General features: G+C 39.1%; 1 protein-coding gene across 2 annotated transcripts in view; it reads left to right on the forward strand.

Moving 5' to 3' along the window:
• The window catches only part of LOC106670628, a 63,298-nt gene extending 56,616 nt beyond the window's left edge, over positions 1-6,682 (forward strand). Inside the window, exons 9-10 of one of the 2 annotated variants that reach the window (XM_014401151.2) lie at positions 4,514-4,671; positions 6,323-6,682. In XM_014401151.2, coding sequence (XP_014256637.1) covers positions 4,514-4,671; positions 6,323-6,515 — 351 coding nt within the window. In that variant the 3' untranslated portion in view covers positions 6,516-6,682. The remainder of the gene's footprint in view (positions 1-4,513; positions 4,672-6,322) is intronic. The other variant, XM_014401142.2, reaches the window with a different exon arrangement.
• The last annotated feature ends 7,901 nt before the right edge of the window (positions 6,683-14,583 follow it).

The raw sequence follows: 14,583 nt of genomic DNA on the forward strand, positions 1-14,583 counted from the left end.
AGGTGAAAAGTTAGTGTCACGAGTGGGATTCGAACCCATTTCATCTCAACCAAGACCTTACATAAAAAGGATAATTAATTGAAAGAAGTAATTTGGTCAATTAGACCACTAAACATACTGGATTAATATTTAATTAGTAAAACAAGTATCACTCCACTAACAGCTCCCCGTGGCCACTTCATAAGTCGGTGAGAATGGAATCCTGATTACACGACATTTGAAAAATGTCAAAAAAATGAGGGAAAATTCGAAAGGTTGTACTTGTAGGTAGAGGTGGGGAGTTGGTGTCCGAGTGGATCGAAGTCACAATAGCTCAAGTGGTTACAGCAGCGGCGTAATTAGCCGAAGATCGTGGGTTCGAAATCCGCTTGTGACAGTGACTTTTTATCTCAATCGAGACCTTACATCAAAAGAATAATTAATTGAGAGAAGTAATTTATTAGCCTAAATTGGGGGTGTAGTGGCTACTTGTAGTTACCCCACTTTACCGCTAGATGCCACTACCACTTATGGAATGTTCCCGCCCTCCACTCTGCAGCCAATCAAAGTAGAGCTCTTCCCTATATAAGCAGGGGCATTGCCCCGCTGGAATGGACTCGTCAACTCGATGAGATCTCACCAATCTCTAATGTAACCGACATCGGCAACAACGGCAGCAGACTCGTCGACACGACGAGGTCTCATCCATCTCTAATCAACAACAGCCTCGTCAGCCCGACGAGCTATCACTAATGGAACACCGTCGACTACATCAAGGGTACTCGCGGCTATAGTTTGATTCTCGCCTTCTATGCACAGCCGACTTGGCTACAAACGCCAAAAGCTGCTCTCGGCTAATTGCTGCACCCCAGTACCTTCGGCCTCTGTGGAGACAACCGACCCTCCTGACCTCAGCCAACGGTTTACTCTGTCACACACCACAATCAACAGCGCCGCTCGCACGGTCTCGGCCTTATACGTTCGTCACGGCTACTCTCAATACAACACCTGCCCTTTCAGGACCACAAAACTCCCAGTCACTAAAACCTTGTATAAAGGGGCATATCCCCCAATTACCCCAAGGAATATCGATGGATTCTGAGATAGTGTGAAAGAAGTCTTATATGTGTGAAAGTAATTTATTAGCTTGTAGTGGCCACTTGTAGTTACCCCACGTTACCTCTAGTTGCCACTACCACTTATGGAATGTTCTCGCCCTCCACTCTGCAGCCAATCAAAGTAGAGCTCTTCCCTATATAAGCAGGGGTATTGCCCCGCTGGAATCAGACTCGTCAACTCGACGAGATCTCACTAATGGAACACCGTCGACGACATCAAGGGTACTCGCGGCTTTAGCCTGATTCTCGCCTTCTATACACAGCCGACTTGGCTATAAACGCCAAACGCTACTCCCGGGTAATTGCTGCAATCCTGTATCTTCGGCCTCTGTGGAGTCAACCGACTCTTCGGACACACCACAACCAACGGCGCCGCTCGCACGGTATCGGCCTTATACCTTCGTCACGGCTTCTATCAATAAAACACCGGCCCTTGTCAGCGCCACTAAACTCCCAGTCACTAAAAGCTTGTACAGAGGGGCATATCCCCCAATTACCCCAAGGAATATCGGATGGATTCTGAGGTAGTGTGAACGAAGTCTGGAGTGTGAAAGTAATTTGTAAACGCGAATGAAGGAGCATATCCCCAATTACCTCGAAGATAATCGGATGTACTCTGAGGTAGTGTAAATGAATTGAGGTGTACGAAGGAAATTATTAGCGTGAATGGTGGGGCATATCCTCAATTACCCCAAAGAATGTCGGATGGATTCTGAGGTAGTGCGAACGAAGTCTGATGTGTGCATGTAATTTATTAGCTTCTAGTGGCCACTTGTAGTTACCACATGTTACCGCTAGATGCCACTACCACTTATGGAATGTTCTCGCCATCCACTCTGCAGCCATTCCCTATATAAGCGAGGGCACTGCTCCGCCGGAATCAGACTCGTAACCCGACGAGATCATACCAATCACTAATGTAACCAACAGCGGCAACAATGACATCAGTCACGTCAACCTGACGAGCTATCACTAATGAAACACCGTCGAAGACAGCAAGGGTACTCGCGGCTTTAGCCTGATCTTGCCTTCTAAACAGCCGACTTGGCCATTAAAGCCAACTGCTGCCCCTCGGCTAATTGCTGCACTTCAGTACCTTCGGCCTCTGTGGAGTCAACCGACTCACGGCCCTCCGGACCTCAGCCAACGGTTTACTCTGTCACACACCACAACCAACGGCGCCACTCGCACAGTCTCGGCCTTACCTTCGTCACGGCTTCTCTCAATACAACACCGGCCCTTATCAGGGCCACAAAAACTCCCAGTTCCACTAAAAGCTTGTATAGAGGGGCATATCCCCCAATTACCTTAAGGAATATGGAGTACTCTGGGCTAGTATGAATGAATGTGATTTATAAGTGTGAATGAAGGGGTTTATCCCTAATTACGCCAAGGAATATCGAGTATTCTGAAATAGTGTGAACAAAGTCTGGTGTGCGAATGTAATCTATTAGCGTGCATGGAGGGGCATATCTCCAATTACCCCGAGAACTATCGAGTACTAAGCTCAAATATCATTAGTTCAAGGATGGTGCTGAACTGCAAAACCAAAACATATTAGGTATGCAGAATAAAGTCAGCCTCTGCTGGGTCCCAGGACACATGGGAGAAGAAGGCAACGAGAAAGCGGACACCCTTGAAGAAAAGGGCCTGCTACACCGCTGACAGGACCTGAACCCTTCTGTGTCATAGGAACCCACACTATTAACGAATATCTCAGACAGAAGAACAAATAGAAAATTAGGGAAATATGGCATTCACTCATTGGACACAGACAATCCAAGAATCTTCTAACCAATTTTGGAAGGAAAGAAATTACAGAATGTGTCAAGGGAAGCAGGAACAATAATCCAAGATGGCACATGCAGATTCTGCAAAGAGGCAGAAGAGACACCAACACATCTACCAACAAACTGCGGACCTACACTAGCCCGCAGGAGGAAATGTTTTGGGATGTATAATGTGGCCATAGAAGAGCTTCAACCGTTGAAACAGGTTGTTTTTCTTCTTGATGAAATAAGACTCACGATGTGCTTTAGGCAGAGCAGGTGGATGCAATGTCTCTTAACGGGCGCAGTATACTATACCCTGAAACTATATCTACATCTACATGTAATTTATAAGTGTGAATGAAGAGGTTTAACTCTAATTAGTCTCTTAAATAGTGTGAAAGAAGTCTGGTGTAATTTATTAGCGTGAGTGAAGGGGCATATCTCCAATTACTCCGAGAACTATCTAGTACTCTGGAATCGTGTGAATGCTAACCAGACTATCATGTTTTTAGCTTGTTTCTATGTATTTGTGTTTGCTATTTGTGTCATTTTATCCACAATTGACGAGGCCCTGAGGTGAATACCGGCTAGTAATAGCATAAAGAAATGACAGTGTTGGTACCGTAATATCATAGAACATAACTTAATTCCAAAAAGAAAAGGAGGTTTAAAATGCGAAAAACGTGATAAGGACAAGAAGAGAAAAGCTAAGATCTAGAGGGATAGAAGGAAAAAAGATTTCGCATATTTCTAAAATATAGCACCCGCTCGTTGAGAAAACAAGAACTTTTATCGGTGAAACAAAAAGAACTTCAATAAAAAATCTCCTAATTTGGAAGTTTTACGTTAAAAGGTATGCTTAATGGCTTAATACAAAAAATGTTTCTAATCCGCTTTCCACTCTTAAGACTCTATAAAATTAACTAATCTCAATGTTGACCGAATTAGCAAAATAACTAAAATTCTTTTGGCTTCAAAGAACGATTATTTGAATATGTGCAAAAGTTAAGTGTTTTGTTTAGTACGATGAGTATCGGGAGGGTATGGCGGATGGGGTGAAACTTCTAACTTTTCTTTGGTCCATAATCCCACATGGGGCCTGGCATTATCGTGATGAAAGAGTACACTTTTTTTTTTCTTTTTTTTTACCCAAATGCTAGTCGTAACAACATCGATGAGCGTTGGACTTAAGTATAAGTTAATAGTGTAAAGTCCCGTCCCACCAGATATTTTTATCCTTGAATCTTTACTTTTCGAAGTTTGTGCGGGCGAGCCTGGGAATTTTCATGAACATTTGTTCTTTGATTTATTCGTCCCATTTATTTAAAAATAAAGATAAGAGCAACTAAAGTGGTGTTTTGTGGTTGATCAGCTTCTTTCTGATATTAATAAAGGTTATATATTAACATATTAAGTGGAATTAAAACCTTTAAAGTGTGGTTCAAAAGTTGAAAACAGCAATAATAATGTAAACGGAGTAAATGAGTTTAGCATTCATTATTTTTAAAAAGTCATTATTTTCTTGACAACCTCGTTTAAAACACCTCATTGGGATACAAAAATGCATTTTGGTGAAAATAACCTGCCCTTTTTTACCACTTTTATTTCCTGATATTTCATTTTTGACAATATGTGTTTTTACAGATTAATTACTTGAGGTACAAAGCAGAATTGATCGGAATCGGGCCATCAGGAGCTATAGAAACGCGCGTCGCACCCATAGCAGTACGTCTAGTGATACACATCGATTTCGGCAACACAAGGAAAGTTTACTTGGATCGATTTAGAATTTGCCATGCAGGGTAATTGCGTTTTTCTATCCTTTTACTTTTTAATCCAAAAAGATATTTTACATGAAACTAGCTGAAAGGTCCCAAGGGCATCTCTCAAGGATCAAAAGCTACTTTCTTCTATCCTACACTTTTCCTCTTACTTCCAACTTCCTTAAGGTTCTCTACAGACAAGTATATCTGGCTGGCCAAACGGATCTCAGCTCTGAAATTTTAACAATCCTCCAAATGCTATTTTAAATAATTTTTTCAATTAATTAAGGTTTTAAGTTGATATAAAAAAGTCAGTGTCACGAGCGGGATTCGAACCCACGACCTTCAGCTAGATACGCCGCTACTCTACCACTTGAGCTATCGTGACCTCGATCCACTCGGACATCAACTTACTATCTCAACCCCACCTTTTGAGTTTTCCCTTCTCCCCCCCCCGGTTTCTATTTGATTATCGGCGACAAGTGAAATGGCCACGGAGAGCGTTAGTGAAGTATACTTCATTTTAACTTATTAAATTCACTAGTTTTCGTGGTCCGCTTGACCAATTAATATCTTTCAATTAATTAAGGTTTTTAGTTGAGATAAAAAGTCGAAGTCACGATAGCTCAAGTGGTAGAGTAGCGGCGTATCTAGCCGAACATCGTGGGTTCGAATCCCGCTCGTGACACTGAATTTTTTATCTCAACTAAAAACCTTAATTAATTTAAAGATATTAATTGATCAAGCGGACCACGAAAACTACCGAATTTTCAATAATGTTATGACTATTTCCTTCAGTCATTCTTGCATTACGTTCATATTGGTAAATCTCCAGGACCCACCACTATAATTTATAAAACTATTTTTTCCTATAATTTTTCCACTTAGCATTCTCACCATTTACACATATCAAATTAACTAATTGTGTAACAGTTGAACAATAAATTATAATATATAATGTGTGGTGATTAGTGACCGTTAATCGATATTTATTTAGAAATCGTGAAATGCGGTCTGGCGTGATGTAGGTTTCAGGAAAACGTTTTCTTTATCGTGCCAACGTTTCGATCTTTATTGAGATCATCTTCAGGGCCTGGGATTTACAAACATTGTTTACATATAACAATTTTTCCACATCCAAAATATAATTGTTATATGTAAACAATGTTTGTAAATCCCAGGCCCTGAAGATGATCTCAATAAAGATCGAAACTTATTCAGATATCGATTAACGGTGAAGATGATCTCAATAAAGATCGAAACGTTGGCACGATAAAGAAAATGTTTTTCTGAAACCTACATCACTCCAGACCGCATCTCACGATTTCTNTTGAGATCATCTTCAGGGCTCAAAGTGTTTGTCTTCTGTGTAATTGTGCCATTCTTGCGTGTCGTGTCGAGAGTGCCCAAGAATGGCACAATTACGCAGAAGGCAAACACTTTGAGCTGTGAAGATGATCTCAATAAAGATCGAAACGTTGGCACGATAAAGAAAATGTTTTTCTGAAACCTACATCACTCCAGACCGCATCTCACGATTTCTAAATAAATAATATATAATTAATCAAAACACTCACATAAACAGTGATATTGTTTTAAATATTGCTAAATTTATATGTTAAAGGAATTTTGTAAAAACGTGATTTTTCATAACATATGTTGTTATTAAAGATTTTTCCTTTTTATTCAGGAAGATCAAAGTCAAGGTCACTGGAATGGGAAGAATTATCGATAGCATCATCTCAACAATAACCACCTGGGTAGTCGCTATGTTTAAAAACCGAGTCCTCTCATTGGTTGAAAGAAGGATTATCAAACACAGCAGGGAGGCTTTAGGCAACGTGACCATCGATGATATAATCACAGGACAACTGCCATTTTAATATTTAATTATATTAAAAATATATATATTTAAAACAATATATTAATTAGAAATTATTGGTTAAAGTATCAATATTGGCCATTAGCAAATACTGATAACATTGATTTGTGAGAACAAATGAATGAAATATGCCTTTATATTTTTATAATTTAGTTAAAATATAATTGTATTGTACAAATGTGCTATAAAGTACTACATTTTTTTTCAGCCTTATGTGAGTTTAATATGTTTTATTTTCGTTAGTTATACGTTTATTATTAATTACTATTTCCAATTTTTTTATGCAAAGATGGTTGAAAAGAAAATTAGTGTCACAAGCGGGTCGAACCCAGCCAAAGGTCACGGGTTCAAATCCCGCTCGTGACACTAATTTTCCTTCTCGACCATCTTTGCATAAAAAATTGGATTTAATATTTATTAAGGTTAAAATGTACTTGAAAAAATAATAGAAGAGAAAATTTCATTTTTGAACTTATTTGAACTGGTATGTTACATGTAGATAGTCCTGATTGGATTGAGGCAAGATTTAAGCTAGACAACCTTAAAATATTGCGGTGAATCAATACAAAAATGACCAAATTAATTGTTAATAATAATAATTAACCTCTTCTTACATTTGACAATCTGTAAACTTGCTCGAGTTTTTGTCTGGATTTTTTTTGTTAATTGTGTTAACAATTTTAATATTACAAACAAACGCTGTGCTTTTTACACAAAATAAAAGACTAGGAAACATGCCAATCCCCATGGGAGATTTCGCCTTGTTATTACATAGGTTGAACAATTTAAAAATTGTTAATCTTAATAGACACAGTACCTGAACGACTAAAAACTGTTTGTTCTTTAGGATGGAGTCCAGACCAACACAACGCAGTTTACGTGGTCCGCTTGACCAATTAATATCATTCAATTAATTAAGATTTTTAGTTGAGATAAAAAGTCAGCGTCACGAGCGGGTTTCGAACCCACGACTTTCGGCTTGATACGCCGCTACTCTACCACTTGAGCTATCGTGACTTCGATCCACTTGGACACTAACTTCCCATCTCAACCCCACCTTTTGAATTTTCCCTCCTTTTTGCCATTTTTCAAACGTCGTGTAATCTATTTGATTCTCGGCGACAAATGAAATGGCCACGGAAAGCTTTAGTGAAGAAATATTTCATTTTAACATTAAATTCACTAGTTTTCGTGGTCAGCTTGATCAATTAATACCTTTCAATTAATTAAGGTTTTTAGTTAAGATAAAAAAGTCAGTGTCACGAGCGGGATTCGAACCCATGATCTTCGACTAGATACGCCGCTGCTCTCCCACTTGAGCTATCGTGACTTCGATCCACTTAGACACTAACTTCCCATCTCAACCCCACTTTTTTCCATTTTCAAAGCCGAGGTCGTGGGTTCGAATCCCGCTCGTGGCACTGACTTTTTTATCTCAACTAAAAAACTTAATTAATTGAATGATATTAATTGGTCAAGCGGACCACGAAAACTAGTGAATTTAATAAGTTAAAATGAAGTATACTTCACTAAATCTCTCCGTGGCCATTTCATTTGTCGCCGAGAATCAAATAGGTTACACATTTGAAAAATGGCAAAAAGGAGGGAAAATTCAAAAGGTGGAGTTGAGATGGGATGTCGAAGTTAATGTCCGAGTGGATCGAGGTCACGATAACTCATGTGGTAGAGTAGCAGCGTATCAAGCCGAAGGTCGTGGGTTCGAATCCCGCTCTTGACACTGACTTTTTTATCTTAACTAAAAACCTTAATTAATTGAACAACGCAGGGTTTTCAAAATCTTGTGAGATCTCAAATTGATTTAAATATGTTAGAAATAGATCATTTTCCAACCAATACAATGATAAATAAAATCACAAGAAAGTGAATTAGGTGGAATAAAAAACAACGAAAATAAATTCAAGCAGGTTTCAAAATATAGGATAATAAAGTAACACAAGAAAATACCATTCTTACATATTGCCTAGCAGTTTGTACATTACATAATTGTACAGAACAAGAATTAGTCGAGAAAGACTTTTACAAAAGGGTAGAATTCACTGATGTTATAAGAAATGTTCAAAATTGAACACTGTTGATCTATGTGTGGTGATTAGTGACCGTTAATCGTTAATTATTCAGAAATCGTGAGATGCGGTCTGGTGTGATGTAAGTTTCAGAAAAACATTTTCTTTATCGTGCCAACGTTTCGATCTTTATTGAGAACCTCTTCATGGCCTGGGTTTGACGAGTCTGATTCCAGCGGGACAGTGCCCTTGCTTTTATAGGGAAGAGCTGCAGAGTGGAGGGCGAAAATATTCCATAAGTGGTAGTGGCATCTAGCGGTATCGTGGAAACTAACTAGTGGCCACTACAGTGCAAAAGTGACTTGAGCACTCTTGCTTTCGTTCACTTTGATTCTGCAATTATGGTATCAGCCTTCTAATAGAGTGAGGTGACTTTGTAGATAGATGAGTTGGAGTGACAAGTGAGGATAACCATGTCAGCAGCAAATGTGGAGACTGTGTTTGGAAGTAGGAATGTCAGCGTTGTAAATTCTAAAGAGGTTCAGGCTAAGGATACTTCCTTGAGGGACTCCAGGTTTTATTGGAATATCCAAGGAAAGGGATGTTCCCTGACAGACAATATCGGTTGTCAGGTAGGATTGAAGGATAAGATAGGTACTGGGAAGAAACTTCTTGAGTTTCCACAGTAACCCAAGTACCATTCCCAGCGAAAAGCCTGGACTATGTCTAGGAAGACACCCGAGCAATATTGTTTTCGCTCAAGGGAAATGACAAGTCTCTGCCACATGGTGCACCTATTGCACAGTGGCTTGGGGAGAGCGGAACCCAAACGAATGGGACGATAAGGTTTTTGCATACTGAAGAATAGGAATTAGTCTTTTAAAGAGGAGTTTTTCAAGGATTTTCGTTTGAACAGATAGGAGACTGATGGGATGATAGCAACTAGGAAGTTGGACTGGTTTGTTAGGTTTTGGAATCATTCTAATTATAGCATATTTCCACTGAATTTGGAAATAAGTTGTCTGAAGAACTGAGATGTATATATATGTGAAGTAAAGTTGCCCGTTTCTAGGTAAGTTTCGCAACATTTTAGGAGTAATTAGGTCATATCCTGGAGCATCGTTGGGTAAATTTTTGATGGCATACACAATGTGAGAAGGACTAAAGGCTTTACATGGAAGTAGTAAGTGAAAGGAGTAATCCTATGTGAGGAGGTAAGAGTAAGTCCCTTGGTGATACCAAAGGTTGTTGTGGAATTACTGCAGTCCAAGCAGCTCTTTAACAGACTTAGTTAAGTGTTCGTCTGCAGCATCAAATCTTTAGGTGGTTGCTTAAATTGATATATCTATCTAAGATGTCTCTGAACATGTTCCAATGAACAGGTCCTGTAGTCAAAGAAAGTGGTCATCTAATCAGTAGTGGTTGGGAATTCTGGGTTAGTAGAACTGGGCTGTGGTCAGAGGATAAGTCTTGAAAAGACAGGATGTCTATATGAGAAGTGGAAATACCAGATGTAATAAAATAGTCTAGAGTATCGGATTGTTTGTGGAGAGAAGAACAATAGGTACCTGAGGAGGGAAATAAGGGAATAGAACGTTGTGGATAGTGCGTTGAGAAGAGTCTGCCCATGTGGGTTGAATACCCCACTGTGGGTGCTTGGCATTATAGTCAGGAAAGGAAAAACTAGAGATTGGAAAAAGGAAAGGAATTGCTGATTGGAGAATGGTTTCTTGGGAAGACAATACACAGCTGCTATATGGGGAAGAAAATGTGTCCAAGGTGACATAAGTGAACATTAAGGAGTCAGGAGTACTTGGGTTAAGGAAGTGAAACAGGGAATTACGAATAAGGATTGCAATTCCACAGGTCTTTTGGCAGGACGGTCGGTCCGATAGGTCAGGCCATCGTTTATTGAGAAGTGTGAAGAATTGGTAAAGTTAGTTTCCGAAATCGCTGCCATGTCAATACATTTGTCATGAAGCAGTACGTCAAGTTCTTGTCTATGGGTTCTTAAGCATTCCAAAGAAGGATAACTAAGGATTGTTGAGAAGAAGGAATTCTTGAGATAGTTTAGGCAGAATTCCACTAACTACAGTTGTAAGAAGGGTTATCAGGAGTTAGGAGGGATTTAGTCATTCAGGTTGTGAGGATGGACTTGATATCAGTTGAGTTCTGAGTACATCAAGGTTAAAGTCACCAACCAGTATGTATGTGTGTGCACGCACGTATGTGCATACCTATGTAAGAATGGAGAGTAAGATAGAGAAGGAACGAAAGAAGAAGAAAAATTGATAAACAAAGCTAATTTTGAAGCCAGAAGTAATTAATAAGTAGTTTTTGAGGATAAGCAACAATTTCACAGTGGATAGCCGGGTAGCGGGCCCGGTGGGTGGTATCCACTCCTGGGGAACCTCGGGTCAGCACTAGGACCCCTGATCTGGGAGGCATGTGGATGATAGCAGTGGCGTGCACATCCCACTGAAAGATCGGCTGCTCAAGCAAAACATTAATGTTCAATGCAGGTATTACCCGATGGGTGGAATGCCGTTGACTGGGCGCCTGTGCCGATCAAGGCGAAACATGATCCTATGAGATTGAAAAAAAAAAAAACTAATGATAGAAAGGACATTCTCAAACTCACTAACATCAAAGAATGGAGAGAGGGGTCTATAGGTGAAGCCAATTAAAAGTTGGGACAGAAGAACTATTTTAGAGGAAAGGCTAGATTTTTATCTAAATGCCAAGTCCACCACCTGTTTTTGTAATTTATCATTTCTAATAAGTCTGCTCAGAGGGTATACTTGGCTTTAGCTATGCAGCTAGATAAGGCTATGAAAGTCAAAACATTTTGCTAGTATAAAATATTAGGAAAGTTTTTGCATAGCATTTGAGCATTGAAGTAAGCAAAAGTAAACTTATACTGGAAGATAAAAAGGACCTAATTTATTTACATACAGGGACAAATGCAAACGAGGATATTGACAGCTGATAAATTAGGCACGAGCGATATGTAGCTGAGAACAAGCAAAGAAAAATACTACCCCCCTACCACAAGTACAGATCCAGGCGGAGGACTAGGACTAGGCGGCTAGGAGAACTATTAACTAGAAAATGTTACACTTACAAATTACTACAGTTATTTTTGACCTGAAAAGAATTGTAAAAAATTGCTGTAAAGAACAGCAGAAAAAGATTTTTACAAAATGATTACTGATTTATGTAAGCTTAAATCTGTATAACCATGTATTGTACATACATAAACATGTGCACAGATTTGAGCCTATCACTTCTCACAGTACACCACCAATTCTTTTATAATTTTGGCCTCGAGGCCTCGAGAATCACCCACTCTGGGTGTGGATAATCCTGAGCCAGATCTCAGTCTTATCCGTCAGCCTCCGAGGTTGGGCTTCAGGGGCTACCAACATGTAGGACATTTCAACCCCAACAAAATCAATCTGTTCCTAAATCCATACCTATTTACACTCTCATTCACTCTTAAATACATTCTTTCTCAACCCACCAGGTAGAGTGGTGGAATACTTGATATTCTTCCATTACAATTTACACCTATTGCAAAACTAACCTAATTGAGGGTTGATTAAGTCCTCAATAAATACATTCACTTTCGAGGCACACTATGGTACAAGATATCACCACTATATAAATATCTATTATATAACACAGTTCCATGACTGACTGAAAGTTAACGCAAAGACCAAACTGCTGGAGCTAAAGGGGTGAAATTTCAACAGTGCATTTCTATAGTGGTATGGATAGCTACTAAGAAAATATTTTTTTTAAATTGCATCCCTAAGGGGATCATGTGGACAAATTTTTACATGTATGGACCAATGTGAACTGAAGAAGAGAAGAATTGAGAAACAAAACATTATACTAGAATGCCACTCTGCATATCATTAGAGATGTTACAAAAAAGTACCGTGTGGATGAAATCGTGGGTAAAATACAAACAACCCTGTTTCCTCCAAGGTTCGGAACAGGGAACCCCGATACTCATGCTGTGCTGAAGCACAATTTGCACCCTTCAATTAGGTGGGGCACATTGTGCAACCTTTCTCCACCAGTATGGTTTTTGCCCAAAAGTAAGTGTCCATGTGTGAATCATTCAAGGTCTATCCTTAATTGAGTGATGATGACTTTTTTCTATGAGTCAGATCCTCCAACAGCCACCTATCAACAATGATCTCGATATGTGAGAGCTCCTCTGCTCATCTAATCCACTGTCACTGCATTTTTTTTTTTTTTGCCTTTTTAGCAGCAGAGGTTCAGATCGCAGTGGTTAAGTGTGAAGGTTAGGATGTTCTGGCTCTTAGCCACCTTGTCCACCTTGCTAGTCCAATGAGTTTGCTGATATAATAAGGAATATTTTTATAATATATGATACTAATTTATGACATAAATTACATTATTCAATGAGGAAGGATTTATTGTTGGTATAAACTGAAGCAATAATGAAGCGATGTGTAAAAATGTGACCTGACTCCAAGGAGGGAGATGACATACAGTCTTGCCTACTGAAGATTCTAAGGCCATCGTCAACTATATTTCTTTATTCATAACTAACCAAAATGAGTACATAGTAAATATTCCATAACAAAACATTTAACATATAAAACTTTCTCCAGAACGTGACGCTCCAGACATGCAGTAGTCACCAAAAGCTGATTGCTGCCAAACACTTGACAAGTCTCGTCGAGCATCTGCCAAATAGCCTGCTTGTGTATACACTTGCAGGGTTTATACAACCAGCCAGAGTATGCGGAAACAGTGTATTTGCCTAGTGACATGCATGTCCTCAACTTATTACCATTTTTGATGGACAATAGTGAAACTGTCATTGCTGCAGATGCGGTTACTGTTTTGTAGCTACAAACAGTCAAAAATTAGTCACCGTGTACTGTTGCCCCATCTCGGTCCTTTTTCACGCATCAAAAACCTTACTTCATTTTTTATGATTTGTAATAGAAGTGTCCCAAATTAGTGGTTCAGCTCGGTACAGATAAAGGGACTCCAAGACTTATGTCGGGCCAATCCATCCTTGTCAGAAACAATGCTATGATATTCTTTCATTAACGCATCTATACTTGTTAGGAATTGTTTATTATTTTCAAAAATAAATAACAATGTTGATTGATTACAGTTGATATACAGTACAGTTGATTCGCAAATGTGCAAATGATTTAAATTTGGCTACTTCACGAATATTTGTGCACTTTGAAGCGGTCAAGGAAATCAACAATTAGCCGAGCATGGCGAGCACTGAATATTGTTGATCAATGAATAATCAAGCACCCATCCCCACTAGTTGGGATTTAGTGAACCTCGCATGTCTGGAGACTTCTTAATAAGAACATGCATGATCCTAAGCTCATCCCAAACCCTTCTTGTTTATTCAGAGTCACCAGATGAGTTTAAGGTCTTTTTCAGACTTTTCCTGATAATTCATTAATTAATGCTATTTTTGTACAGAGTTTATTAAAATAATATTTAGTTGTGGTGTAATTCAGGTTTTTTGCTCGTTCAAAAACCAATTTCTTATTGTAAAGTCACATCACGTAGGCGGTTGATCGGTTCGCTCTTACAATTCATGTCGAGAGACATGGTTGTAAATCCTTCAACCTGATGATGAGCTTTATGCATCAAATCTGAATAGTTGAGAAGAATAAATGGTAAGGACTATTTTATTTAGAAATGATTCTTCCGCAGTGTCCATTCATACTTTCAGAATGATCCCAAGGAGTCTCCATCCAAAATCAGCATCCAACCCCTTATCCATTACTTAACTTCATATATATATTATGCAGGGTGGGCAACCAAGATCCAAGGGGTTAAATGCCTCGGTAGACTCGTACCCCATCCCTAAAAGGGCGGCTCACGTGTCCTGCATAAATCTCTTGGACCTATTCACAAACCAGAAGATTTTTGACCATTTAATCTCAGGGAGTGATGTCCGCTCCTTCAAAGATTTCAAATATAGATCTAGCATACCTATCATACTCTGCACGGTAGTGCCTTGCCGTT

The sequence above is a fragment of the Cimex lectularius genome, unplaced genomic scaffold (genome assembly GCF_000648675.2).
Source record: "Cimex lectularius strain Harlan isolate CLEC.00 unplaced genomic scaffold, Clec_2.1 scaffold401, whole genome shotgun sequence".
Classification (NCBI taxonomy): domain Eukaryota; kingdom Metazoa; phylum Arthropoda; class Insecta; order Hemiptera; family Cimicidae; genus Cimex; species Cimex lectularius.